The sequence below is a fragment of the Podarcis gaigeae genome (assembly GCF_964106915.1).
Source record: "Podarcis gaigeae genome assembly, chromosome: 5".
NCBI classification, from domain to species: Eukaryota; Metazoa; Chordata; class Lepidosauria; order Squamata; family Lacertidae; genus Podarcis; species Podarcis gaigeae.
The window spans coordinates 30332663-30346444 of NC_139681.1; the positions used below are offsets into that span (position 1 = coordinate 30332663).

General features: G+C 40.3%; 1 protein-coding gene across 17 annotated transcripts; it reads left to right on the top strand.

The window, feature by feature from the left end:
* Positions 1–18: 18 nt before the first annotated feature.
* On the top strand, positions 19–13011 carry HNRNPH3 (heterogeneous nuclear ribonucleoprotein H3). 17 transcript variants are annotated; one of them, XM_083740603.1, is made up of 10 exons: positions 84–247; positions 8345–8463; positions 8970–9108; positions 9634–9818; positions 10167–10253; positions 10880–10995; positions 11610–11745; positions 12248–12328; positions 12427–12516; positions 12714–13011. In XM_083740603.1, exons 2-10 carry the CDS (start codon positions 8349–8351, stop codon positions 12788–12790), a joined length of 1026 nt encoding a protein of 341 aa, XP_083596729.1. In that variant the 5' UTR covers positions 84–247; positions 8345–8348; the 3' UTR covers positions 12791–13011. The 17 variants fall into 17 exon arrangements, with proteins under 17 accessions (XP_083596730.1, XP_083596733.1, XP_083596744.1 ...); XM_083740615.1 differs by having other exon boundaries at positions 94–148; positions 9634–9773; XM_083740613.1 differs by having other exon boundaries at positions 100–247; positions 9634–9773.
* The last annotated feature ends 771 nt before the right edge of the window (positions 13012–13782 follow it).

Below are 13782 nucleotides of genomic sequence, written 5' to 3' on the forward strand. Positions count from 1 at the left end.
CGGCTGTCGCCCCATTCTCCTCCGCGGCGCATGCGTCACGCTCTGCACCTAGGCGACGCGAGCGAAATTCTCGTCCCCGGCGCAGCGTGTCCTCGCGATACGTCCGCCCGCGACGCCATCCTGTCTGCCTCAGCTGCGCAGCTTGCTAGTCAGCCGCCCGTTAGGCGCGCTTCCTTGTTCTTTTGTGGGGGAGTCTCAGCCCTGCCGTTAGCGCCGACCGCCTGGGGAAGTGGGTGAGGTGTTGCCGGTGAGTGGGGTGGCGGGGGAGAGAGGTCGGGCAACTCCGTCGCCAATGCGCCGGGAAAGTACGAGCCGAGGTGGGCGGACCCGCCTTCTCGGCTCCCTGAGAAATTCAGCCTTGGGTCAGGTGGCGGGATAAACGGGGGAGGGAAGGGAAGGGTTAAGCGGTGGCTTCCGCGCGCGAGAGAGAGCGAGGGTTCTATTCTCTCCGTCCGCCATTTTGAATGTGGCGGTGATTTGGCGGGGGAAGGGGGGGGAGAGCGGAGGCGGCGCGCCAGGGAGGCGACTGGCTCGCCTGCCGGTGGCCGAGGTGCCCTTCAGCCTGGGGCTGGCGCTCGTGGCCCAACGGCTCGCCGGGAACGGCGGCTTGGCAGCTAACAGCACTAGTGCAGCCAAGGGAGCGAGGGTAGGGACGACAGATCAACGGCATCCCGGGCCTGACAAAAAGAGGCACGGGGACGCCTTCCTTTGGCTGTTTTAACCGGCGGAGATTTACTCTTCCCCTCCCCCCCTTTCTGAGAGCGGGCATTCTTTGATCTGCCACGCCCCCTCTGCCCAAGGTAGTTCACGCCTGCGCGATGAGTCTGTGCATGTCGGGCAAGGATTTGATCGTAGTGTTGTAGCGCTGTTGATAGTTGGGGGGAGTTTCCTGTGCCGGCTCCCCCGCCCCCCGCCTCGCCATGCTCACTCATGACGAGATGTAAAGAGATTGACTGCTCAGCTGCTTGGGAAAGAGCCCCATTGTAGTCCTTGGGAATTACATCCGAGAAAACGCACGTAGTAGCATTTAAGCTTGGGTAAGAGGGTAAATTTCATTCATCACTTAGATTAAATCAGAAAGTGCTAGTAAAACTAAGGCTAAATCGGTGCAACGTTGCAACCATCACAGTTAGTGGCAATACCGTACTGAAAGCCATTGTGATTTAAGATTCATAATAAGTGCAGGGGTGGCAGTTCTTCACTTTGTCTAACGCAACATATTTCTGTGTATCAGCCAAAATACACTTAGGTTGATTGTAAATGAGCCATTTGACCTAGGTCATTTCTACAGCTAATCTACTTTTGAAAACAGAAATAAGGTAAAGGATAGGGTAGGTAAAGTAATCGCTGTACAAGACACTTGAAATACATAGATGCTTACATGGACATATTTTGAACATGTTCAGAAATGACAGTACTAAAGTCATTTATGTCAAGAAATCATGTCCTTTGGGTTCATACCTACATAGGTTCTGTTACAGTTTTGGGAAACATAGCTTCTCTCACTTAGTTTGGTTTTTATAGTGAATATTAATATATCTATAAAAGATGGTTCCAGGGCAATAAAAAAAGTAATACCTCTATTTCCCCAATGATACATATCTTTCATGCAGTGGGATTTTTTTACAATGGAAAGATTTCCAAATGTGCCACTAGATAACTTAGGCTGCAATTGGATGCACAGTTATATGGAAGTAAGTTCCACAGAACACACTGGGACTTATGAGTAAACATGCACAGGATCATACTGTTAGTTTTCTCTAATTTAATTGCATTACTTTGATAAATAATATTTGGCTTAACTACTGTTAAGACTATGCAGAGGTCTTCAAGCAGAAAGTATTATTTTTTGTTGTTTGAAGAACTTTCTCAGTTTTAAAAACTTTCATACACTAGCATGCAAATGTTGTTCCATGAGAGATTACCTTACATACTATTGTGCGGGATCATATGGCAATATATCAGTTATCTTGTTCTGTAAATCTGGTCCAATTTCTGTGTAGTTCAGAATCCTAGAATTAAAAATGAAAAGCAGACTAATGCCGGTAGGTGCTAAAAGAGGGAAATGCTTACTAGTGTTGTTTACTAGCATCTCCATTTTGCTCCTGTTTACCATATTGAAATATGGGCTCTCTGGCTTATTGTATCCAAATTCTAAAGTCTCTCTGCATGATTCAATCACTGTTCTGTCCCTAGGATAAAAGGAAATCTGCACAATTCTGTGCACTGCAGGTTATCTTAAAGCACATAGTGGAGGCTACAGGTTATAGTGGTGCTGTTCTTGACAGTAGCAGCTTAGGTGGATTTTTAGGATTAGCCTGCAAGAGAACTTTTTGAGGGGAAAAACACCTGGAGTTTCATACTGGATGGTTGTGGTTGTTAAAGATAAAGCTCATCTTTCATCTTTTTCAAGCAGGAAGCATAGGAAAGCTGCACCCTTCTTTTCCAGAAGAGGTATAATCACTTCCAGACTACAAGATTGATGTTCTGGCAGCTTAGACAGCGAGCATGACAACAACCATATGCTTGCATAGGAGTAAATTCCATTTAAAACAGTGGGATTTACACCTAAATAAACATACAAAGGATTGCACTGATCAGTAGATGTAAAACGCAAATGTACAATAGTCTGGGGGCAAAGGTATAGAATTTGGTGAACTAGAGTTATACCTTTTTCTGAAAAGGTAAGCCATGCACCAGGAAGAGAAGGAATAAACCAAACATTGTTAAGTACAGAATGGGATTTTCATAAAATTTTGAGTTGGATAATTGGAACTTGCGACAAAATTTTGCAGTGCAGAGTGTTCCAGCCACTCTCTTCCACCCCCCAGTTTTCCCTTCCCAGCAATTGGTCAGCATTCTATACACAGTTTATCTCCCCTGAGGTGGTGGTGGTGGCTTTGTACTTTTACAAACCTCAGGGTTTTCCTGAGGATACTAATGCCTGCCTTGGGTAGTGCCATTCTGGCTACATAAGGGCCAGCACTCATAACACTGTTAGTTTATTTTTAATGTGATGTTAATTTTAAATGTATAAATACCTGCAAACTGCTTTGAGGTGGCAAAATTACCTGAACTGAAATATTTTAGTACAGAAAAACATGCAATAAAGTGCATATAGTGTAATCATAAAAATGTCTACTAAGAAGTGAGTCCCATTGAGTGTGGGAATGTTGAGGGTGGCAGGGGAGATATATTGTTTATTAATATCCTTCCTAACTTGCGCTAGCAAGTTTCTTCACTTAGAGTGCATTCCCTGTCTCACACAGCAGAAAGCTGGTTTCAAACTCGTGTGAGTTTCTTAAGACAATAAGCAATTCAATCTGGCTTGTCCAGATTGAGATATGTTGTAATATTCCTGGTAAGACCCCTTTTGAATCCCTCCTAAAAGAATAAAGACACCACAGTCTTATTCGTAAGAATTCGTAAAAAGTAGTTTTACTGATGATCAGGCAGAACACAGTGTGATCCCTGAAGGCAGGCTTTAGGCTTAAAGTTACAAACACGTACAGACAAGTTTACCCCATATGGGAGATAACCTGGGGAACTGCTGTGGCAGCCAGCAGTCCAGTCCAGGTGATGCAGAAAGCACGAACAGGAATGTCGAAAAGAGGAAGGTAGCAGCGTGACTTGGCCTTTTATCAGGTCTGGAGAGGTCATGCCCACATACTAGTCACATGCAAGGAAGGATGCTCCAGGCCAGGAAGCTTCAACTGGCTGGACCAAACAGTCCCTTGCATGTCCACTCTAGCAAAACAAGGAATGTTGTACTTGACTGCTCCCAGTGGATTACATCCCACATTGAGTTCAGTGTAGCTCCGTTAAGTAGTACAATATAGGGTTGCAAACTTACTGTGGTTAAGACTGCAGTCCTGTCACTGAGACATATTTTTGAGTAGACTCATAAGCTTTACTTGAAAATTGCACTCATAAGCTTTACTTGAAAATTATTTTTATTGGAATACTTCTAAATATTTTAAGACATGACAATTCAGTATTATTTAGATTTTATTTCGGCCTGGGAAAACAAATACATTGAAAACAGTTAACTTACTAATTGTAGATTGCTTGAAGAAAAACATTTGCTTCCTAGGAGTAACAGCTGGAAAAAGTTAACCACTGTTTTGATTTTAGAATTGACTCTTTTTTATATGCATTTCAAATTGACTTGTGTTTTGTTCATTCATTATGTCACTAATTGTTTTGTGAAACAATGCATTTTTCAAAGTGGAAAACTTTCAACAGAAAAATATACTAGTGGAAACCTTTTCTATTTAAAAGGGAAAAATTCCAGTTCACCTCACTAAGTACTTAAGCGTATTAGCATTGCGAGCCCTAAACAGAACAGGACAACAGAGGATTGCGGGAAAGAAAGGGTTTGTAACCTAGGAGTACCAGTTCTTTTCTTCTGCTCCTCTGTGTTTATTTTTAGAAATATTTAAGCTATTATACTTCTGTTGGTTTTTATAACTGATAGGCACTTTGCAGATCACTTGTTGAAAAGCTGGGTAAGAAACACTGTAAGCAAATAATATATGACTCCAACCCCTAGGATTTGGAAACAGTAAAGTGCTCTCCCAACATAAAAAAATAAAATGTAATAGTGATGACTTATTTCTTTGAGCTGGTGCGAAAGAGCATGTTATTTTCAACTGTCCAAGAGTAGTGTCTCCAAGTCAGGAGTCTTCTGTTGTTTCAGAATGTTTTTCAGCACCTTTACCAAACTGGGACTGAGGTTTTATTCCTTTTGCTGCATTTACTTCTATAATACAGTATCAGCCAATTGGCTGAAGTGAATTTGAGTACTTGCACCTAAACCCTCCCCCAAGGATTCCTCTGTCTGTATAATATGTCCCATTGTGAGCAATTAAAAAATCTAGGGCTCACCTTGCTCTAATGAAAGATGTGAAAAAAACTGTTAACTGGTGCCATTGCTGAAACTTGTGAAGACTGAAGGCACTACCACTAGGAATACAGTCCTGAGCAAAAGCTCATTGAAGGGGTACTTGGTCATGGGTTCAAATAAAGGTCCCATAAAAATCTGTAAAGGGTATATTTAGCTGTCATATTAGAACAATCTTGTTAGAATAGTTAAGTTGGAGGATATTCTGCTCATTTTTTTCTCCATTCAAACTGAACCATGGTTTGTAATAGAATACTGAGCCCTGAAATAGATTTATGGGGAACCACGGAGTTGTATCTATCTGTTAGTGGAGATCTATGTGCTCTGGCTATATGGGGCTTTTAGCTCTGTTCTCTCCTTGCTGCATTTTTTGATTGATTCAGCCTTTGGAAATCAGAAAACAGTGCAAGGAGAGACTCTAGGAAATAAGAGAAATGGAGGGCAGGATATGCATAGCCGTCTTCTTGGCCACTACTTCTGCTGTGTAGAGGAGCTGGTGAATAATCTGTTGATATTGTGGGTCAGTTGAGGTGTGAAGAGGTTCAGAACCAATTGACTCTGTGTCCATAATTCGTTGGATAGGTGTTTCCCAAAGAACCACTCCACTTTTATAGTGACCTTGTACTTCAAGAAGAATTTTTTTAAAAGCAAGGTTCCCACTAGTTTGTGCTTTGTAGAACATATCTGTGCTGTCTTCCTGCTTCATTTGGCTATGTGAGGCTAGCCTATTTTATGCAGATCTGCTGTAGTTTCATTATCAGTTGGCCCTTGTATAGATTAAAAATGATTTGTCCACCAGAAAAGAGAAACACCTAAATGACCAGTACAGGTCACTTCCTGACTGCTTGGTTATGGAAATTTAGCAGGAACCACTGCAGGGTTATTGCATAATTTCTGGCCGGACTTCATGTAGAATACTGTCAGGCTCGTAAGTTATGCTCTGATGGGTATGGAGAGAGGAAGACATTTAGGGTTAAGCTAAAGACCCATTTGGCTGTGGTTAGGAGACTTCCAGTATTTGTTGAATCACTTGAAGCTTCCTGATGTGCAACTGACAGCTTTGTCTCTAAGGCTATCCCTGCCCCTGGACCTCTCTTGGTCTGGATACTGGGAACAAATGGAAGGATGAGTGTAATGTTAATTTACCACTTGGGAGGCATTTCCTGCTTGAGTTGAAAAAGAAATGCCTTTTTCTTATCCTTGGTCTCTCCTAGGAAGAATGTGTTCAAATGGGTCTCTAAGCAGATTTTCACCTTCCAAGTGGCTATGTCAAACTTCAGTTTCAGATCCATAGTCTCCTAATGTAGACAGAAAAGGAGACATAGTAAGCAATAGACGTGAAAAATAATTGCAGAGGCCTTCTCTGCAGTGAATTCCTTAATGAAGGGTTTGGTTATCATGGGATGGGGAGATATAAATGTAACTGTCAGCCCATTGATGCATTAGAGAATGTTGTAACTGGGATGGCTGAGAAGGACACCTCATGGGACTTCCATGGGGCAAACTCTTCTCTGGCATCTGCTCTAGTAGGGCTGGTAAATTATCCCTCCCTAGGGTTGCTCCATTCCTTGCTCATTGATTGGTCAAAAAGGCTTGGGTTAGAAATGGGCATGCTTTCCTCTCTTGCTATGGGGAGCACACTGGATTTTTAGTTTCAGGCTTTTCTTCTTGTTCCTACTGCTGAAGATTTTAAGCAGCTTTTACTAAAGGACTGAGGAGGAACATCCAATTCAAATAGGTGCTCCTGCCAGTAATTGATTGCAACATTCTCTTCCTCAATGATTTACTTTGTCAGATGCTGCAGAAGCAGAGCAGAGGTTGGGGCTGGATTTGAGGTGCACAGGAGCAAAAGGCTTGCTAGCTGCAGGACTTGCCCAGTTTTGAGGGGAATAGATTGTAGAAATTGTATTGCTGCTGGAACAGCTTTGGCTTCAGTAATGGCAGTTGTGACTTTGTCTGCTTTTTCACTGTCTTACCTTTGCTGTGCTGCCTGTTGGGATATATCCTTAGCTAAGACCATCTTCCCCATGAAAGCATGAGGTTCTGAGATGGCACTTGCAGTGTGCCATTTGGCCTCCCTGTGCTTAAAAGAAGGAATTTCTTGCATGTCGTCAGACCTTCTGTGTGTGAGAGCGAGCAGACCCAATAATGCCCCTTTCCCTTTTGAAAAGTTTTTTCCTCAGATGTGTACAATGGGGAATTCAGTTATTTGTTAGGAATTAGTCTTTTTTCAGGTAGTGGGGAGGAATGGGAGAAAACTTCTTACATTGGCTTCTGTAGGACTCCAGGCTTGCATCAGAGTCCTATCTGTTCTTAGGCAGGACTTGACTAAGCTGGGGAAGATGTGCCTTCCTATAGTAGTAGAGTGAGTTTCAACCTAAATTAAATGGTTCTTCCCCATCAACTGGCAACTAATATAAACTTAAATTATTTTATAATCATTACAGCTTCTTAGTGAGTTGAACTACATCATTTTTGGAGAATTTATATTACATTTGAGGTTTTCATAGTATGCATCTCCAAGTTGCATCATGAATGAGTCCCACTGTAGTAGTGTCCTTTCAGAATTTCCCAAAACATAAATGCCTGTAGTTCCTAATTCCTGCCCTATTTACTAGTACTCCATTTTTAAATTAATTTTATTTATTAAAATATACCTTACCTTTTCACATTGAAAAAGTGTGCATGGCAGCTTTAAAGTCCTGTGAAAAATAAACGTTTGGCTTGCCTCTCTACTTTGCTGTCATTCTGTCTTGCTGGTCATTCTATCTTGTGTACCACCACCCCCCACTCCACTTTCCCACTTTACTGAATTTTATCCTGTGCTCATTAACCCCCATGCCTTGCTTCCCATTCACTGCCTCTCTTAGTTGTCAGAACTCCTGATTCTGTGAATCTCTACAGGAATATTGCCTTGGCTCTTCTAGCTGGCATTGGAGGGAGATGTGGAAGTGGCTTGTGTGCTAACAGTGGAGAGAAGTGTGCATGTTAGTAGTCCTTATGCATTTTAGAAAATAGTTCAATGGCTTAACCAGCCTGCAGCACTATGAATTAAAGAATAGCATCGATTGCAATGATTGGTTATATGTACTGATTGGGCCAGTGCATGGCTGAGCTAATGTGAGAGATTTTGGGGAGTCATTTGCACTTTTCCAAGCAGTAGAATTTGTCTTCATAGATAGTGCATCTCTTTTGAGAACCTGAGGTATTGAGAGTAGATATGTGGCAGGCTGCATGAGCAGGTCATGCTAGTTGTACTGAATGAGTTCTAGACAACGGCAGTTGTAACTTACCACAGCATTATGCTTCAATCAATGTCTGAGCATGTTTCAAGATACTGCTAATGAATACAGTCCTGCTTAGGAAGGGGTGGGGGTGAATCATGATTCTCAAATGCTAAATTTGCTGTTTATGTTTTTTATGGTGTTTGATTTTAAACAGCAAAATGGACTGGGCTGGGAAACATAATGGTCCAAATGATTCATCTAGTGATGGAACAGTACGATTGCGTGGTCTGCCATTTGGCTGCAGCAAGGAGGAGATCGTTCAGTTCTTTCAAGGTAGCTCTAGTGTTAATGTCAAGTGACTTTCAGTGTTTCTATGTCTGCAAGATTGATATTTGAAATAGTTTAATTTATATTGACTATTTCAGGGGGGAGGGGGGAATCAGTTTAACATTTAGATTGCTAATTTTTGGTATTCTGTGTTAAAATACTACTAATCAAGAGATTGCATTGGCAGTGTAGGATATAAAATTTACCCATTTAGATACCTTGCTATGAATCAGAATTTGGAGTATGTAGTTATTACATCATGCAATATAGGAGGGCCTTTGTGATGTAGCTGTTGCTGTGTAGTCTGAACAAAGAGACAGTAATAGAATGTCTAAACCCATAAAGTTTAATGAAAGATCTTTACCGTGTGTATTTGGGTTAGGTAGGGGAGGGGGAAGCTAAGCTATGTTCTTGCATTTGTGTAGATTTGCTTTAAGTATTTTCTACAGATGGGAATGTTTCAGACTTTAACACTCTTCCCCTTGATGGGGTTATTTGTCCTTGGGTTAAAGGGTTGGAAATCGTGCCAAATGGGATAACATTGACGCTGGACTACCAGGGGAGAAGCACAGGGGAGGCCTTCGTGCAGTTTGCTTCAAAGGAGATAGCAGAAAAAGCTCTGGGGAAACACAAGGAAAGAATAGGGCACAGGTGGGGATGGAGAGTTTGGGATGGTGTTATTCGGGGGGTTGGGGGTCAGTTTTGCTTTTGGGGGGTTGGGGAGCATAAAGTAACTGGCTATTTAAAAACAACAACCTTACAATCACCCTAAGTAACTTGGGAAGTATAGTAGATTTGGTGGGAGGGGGAAATGGTAATACTATGTAGATTGCTAAAATTAGGATATTTCAATTTTTGTGGAGGGTGTTCTATGATAGCCAGACATTTTTCAAAGAATTTATTACTGGGGCAGGGGGGAGTGTGATTCAGAAATTTGTTGTATTTAAAATGCGTTTAGAATTCCTAGACAGTAAAATATATAACTTAAAATGCTTGCTTTTGCATTTACATTTCCTAAAATTTAAGTGACACTTGAAAAAACAGGGTACACTTTTATTGAAAGTGTATCTAGATATAGAATTCAGAGCATTTGTGCAACTTGTTACTGTATTTTTTTACCAGACATCACATATGTGTATTCTTACTTTTGTACATTGAAAATCTTTTTTTACTCAGATATATTGAGATCTTCAAAAGTAGTAAGAGTGAAATCCGAGGATTCTATGACCCACCACGAAGAATGATGGGACAGCGACCTGGACCCTATGATAGACCAATGGGAGGAAGAGGGGGTTATTATGGAGCTGGGCGTGGAAGTATGTATGACAGAATGCGTCGAGGAGGTGGTGGATATGACGGTGGTATGTGTATCTAATGACCACAGGCTCTTGTCATTTTCACGTTCCTGACGTTTTGTCAAGAAATACAGAAATGACAGTAATTATAATACATACCAAGTCTGAAATCTGGATACCTATCAGTTTTTTTACCAGCCGTGTGACTAAAGATTGAAAAGGTATGGAGAGGCATCTGAAATGAGATTTTAAATGTGGATGAAACTTGGTTTGCATGTCTTTGAGCCTGACAACTTTATAAATAGAAATTTGCTTATATATTTGATGTCAAGAGGTACTGATTATATGCACAGTGATAACAGCTGAATTTTAAAAAGACCGTTTCATGGTATGTCCACTTCTTAAATCTCACAGGATATGGTGGCTTTGATGAGTATGGTGGCTATAACAATTATGGCTATGGAAATGATGGCTATGATGACAGAATGAGAGATGGTAGAGGTAAGATTTAAAAGTTTTATAGTATTGTTCCTCAACCATCAGGCCGTCTCACTGGCTCCCAAGGCAAAGAAAAAAGAACCACTTTTTTATTGTTAAGTAGGGTATTTTTTAGAGCTGAGGGGTTGTTTTGAATTCCTCAGGTTATTTTGAAGTTGGAGAAATACTGTGCACTGCTTTAAAATTGTCAGTCCCAGCATGTGAGCACAGTGGTATCTCGGTTTTCGAATGTAATCTGTTCCGGGAGTCTGTTCGAGTTCCGAAACGTTCGAAAACTGAAAGCAGAAGCCTCAATACGGAAGCCACGTTTCCTGTTCAACTTCTGAGGCGCATTCAAAAACTGAGGCATTTACTTCTGGGTTTTCAGCATTCGTGTTCCAAAATGTTTTGACTATGGAGGCATTCAAAACTGAGGTACCACTGTAGTTGGAAACCTACTGTTTTACATGTCAGAATGGGAGGGGGGTAATTATTTGGCATGGAAGGAACCAAAAAAGTCCTAGTTAAACCAGAGTAGGATATTTCTAGTGTATAACCTAGTACAATTTCAAGGGGGAGTAAACACATATTGGGAATGCATGTGCACAACTTTATTAAATCATACATTTATTGAATCTTTTGTGTTTTAGGAATGGGAGGCCACGGCTATGGTGGAGCAGGAGATGCTAGCTCAGGCTTTCATGGTGGTCACTTTGTTCACATGAGAGGACTGCCATTTCGAGCAACAGAAAACGATATTGCCAATGTAAGCATTATAGACGAATATTCCTGGTTGAAACAAAGATCTTAAAGAGTTTAAGAACCTGGTCTGACTCTTTAACAATCAAAGTAGTTACTGTTGCAGCAGCAACAGACGGGCTCAACTTTAAAGTAGTTCCTGAAGATATGATGAAATTACTGTAATGCTCTAAAGGCTATTTTTTCAAAATAATTTATAGCAATTGAGATGCAATCAGGGTATTTTAATTTTAAAAAAACCTTGGGTTCAATATAAATTATAGCAGCTGCAGCTGCAAATGATCTGTAATCTTCAAATGGGGAGAAACGTAACAGCTAAGCCGAATGTGGTCAGGGTGTACTAATAGATCACTTGATGACTTGCAGTAAATCAGCAAGTATTTCTGACTGCTGTCAACTGCAGTGACTATGTAGATTAGAAAAGATGGCAAATTATTTTTTAATGATAGTAGCTCAAAACAAATAAGTAAAAACTGAAGGTTTGCATCATTAGTGTAAATGCAGGCAGGAGTGTGACATCCCGGATAAAGCATGTGAAATGGTTGTTATATGCTTAAGATAACTGTTGTTTCAATATGAGAAAGTTCCTGCAAGTGGTAACTTACTATTGCTCACTTTTAGTTTTTCTCACCATTGACACCTATAAGAGTTCACATTGACATTGGAGCAGATGGAAGAGCAACAGGAGAAGCAGATGTAGAATTTGTAACACACGAAGATGCAGTGACTGCCATGTTGAAAGATAAAAATCATATGCGTAAGTTATAGCAAACATTGGAGCAGTTGAAAGCTCAGGATTGCTGCCTTTGTAGTTCATTGAATATCCAAGCTTGCTTGCATATTTTATTTAGTTTTAATTTCCACTTAACAGCTGATTTTTCAAAAAATCCAAGAAAGGAAGCAATCTTTCATGTTACATGAAATGCTAACATAGACAATCCAGTATCACTTCTTTTGGATTAGCATGCCTGAGCTTTACATGTCTTAAGAATGTTGTTTAAAAGATTTGATTACATCAGAGTTTTTAAAGAAGTCTATACTTGCAAGTATTGAACAAGTTGTTCACGGAGCCACATCTGCTGACCTTTCAACCCTTTCTTGAGTATCCATTTGCATGGAAAGGTGCTATAGTCTATTCAGTGTGCCTGGCAGAAAGCACTTTGTAAATTACTCCCTTGCTGCATGTACATAATTATGAATCCACATTAATTACCTTTTCAGTTATGGGTGTTTATTTCTTTTGTTTGTTTGTTTTAAAGAACATCGATACATTGAGCTGTTCCTTAATTCAACTGCTGGAGGTGGTTCTGGAATGGGAGGTTACGGCAGAGATGGAATGGGTATGCTTGATTTTACATTTTTAATTCAAACTTTTAATTCAAAGATAACTTTTATCTAGCCTCTGGATATTCTAACCACAGTGAACATTGTTTTCTAGATCAAGTTGGTTATGGTTCTGTTGGAAGAATGGGAATGGGCAGCAGTTATAGCGGAGGATATGGTACTCCTGATGGCTTGGGTGGCTATGGTAAGTCTTAAGTAGGTAGGCAAACAGTTTATAATGCGAAAGTTCATTGTCTTATAAAGTATTTGTTAACACGGGAACAAGAATGCTGTATCGTTTGCATGCACAGAAACCATATAGAGAAAGAGTTGCATGCTAATGATGAAGTTCGTGTGTATTTCATTTTAAACAAATGTGGGGTAACTATTGTTACTTTCTAGGTCGTGGCAGTGGAAATAGCGGTGGATACTATGGACAAGGCAACATGGGAGGCGGTGGATGGCGTGGAATGTATTGAAGAGTGGCATTGTGTCTGTGAAGCATATTGGAAGGAAACAGTACCTGGTCTACTAGACTTTCTTACAAAACTTAATTTCTTTTGTATTGAAAACTTTATAATGACTGAAGGAATGTGTTTTCCCATTATTTGGTAAGCAACAGATTGTGATGGGGAAATCTGTGTTCTGTAGGTTTTATTTGTTGCATACTCTGACTTTAAATAAATTTTTTATATTCAAACCACTGATGTTGATACTTTTTATACTAGCTGCTCCTAAAGGTATGTTCCATATTCCAAAACTGTTCATTTAAGATATTTGGTTCATTAAAGCAGTTATGCTGTAGGTTCTCTTATTGATGTAAAATAAAACCACCATCAAACTGGTACTAGTACGTTTGTTGAGATTTGAAATGAAAGCATAGGGTAACATCTTTTAATTAATCTGATACAATCCCCTTGTCAGTGAAGACTTCCCTTACCAGAATGTCCCAAGACTGTGCTGGGCATGAAGGCCATGAGTTCAGGAATGACCTAATGCACAACTGCTATATAAAAACCCAGTTGATGTATGCATGTCACAAATCTCACCCTTAAAGTATATTAGTCTTTATACTCCTCTCCTTGGCAATCACATTTTTTGATGAGTGAACAAGAGAGTATTATTTTAGTAACATCCATAGAGAAGTAGGCAACTATTTAATTTCCTAGAAATCTTAAAAGGCTACTCCTCTGGCTGAAGGCTCCTGTTTAAGGACTAAGAAACTTGCCCAGCAGTCAGACATAGAGACCTTGGCAAATTATGAGATTACACAAATATGTAGTCCTCTTACTGTGCATTAACATGTAAGATTTTTGGATTAATTACTGTTAAGACACTTTAAAGCATTCTCTGTGTATCAGGAAAGGGTACTAAATATTCAAGTTTTCTTCATTTCAACTGCTTGTCCTCCAAATTCTTCCCAATAATTTGTCAAATGTGATTATTGAAAGTTTGTTGCCTGTTTTTGATA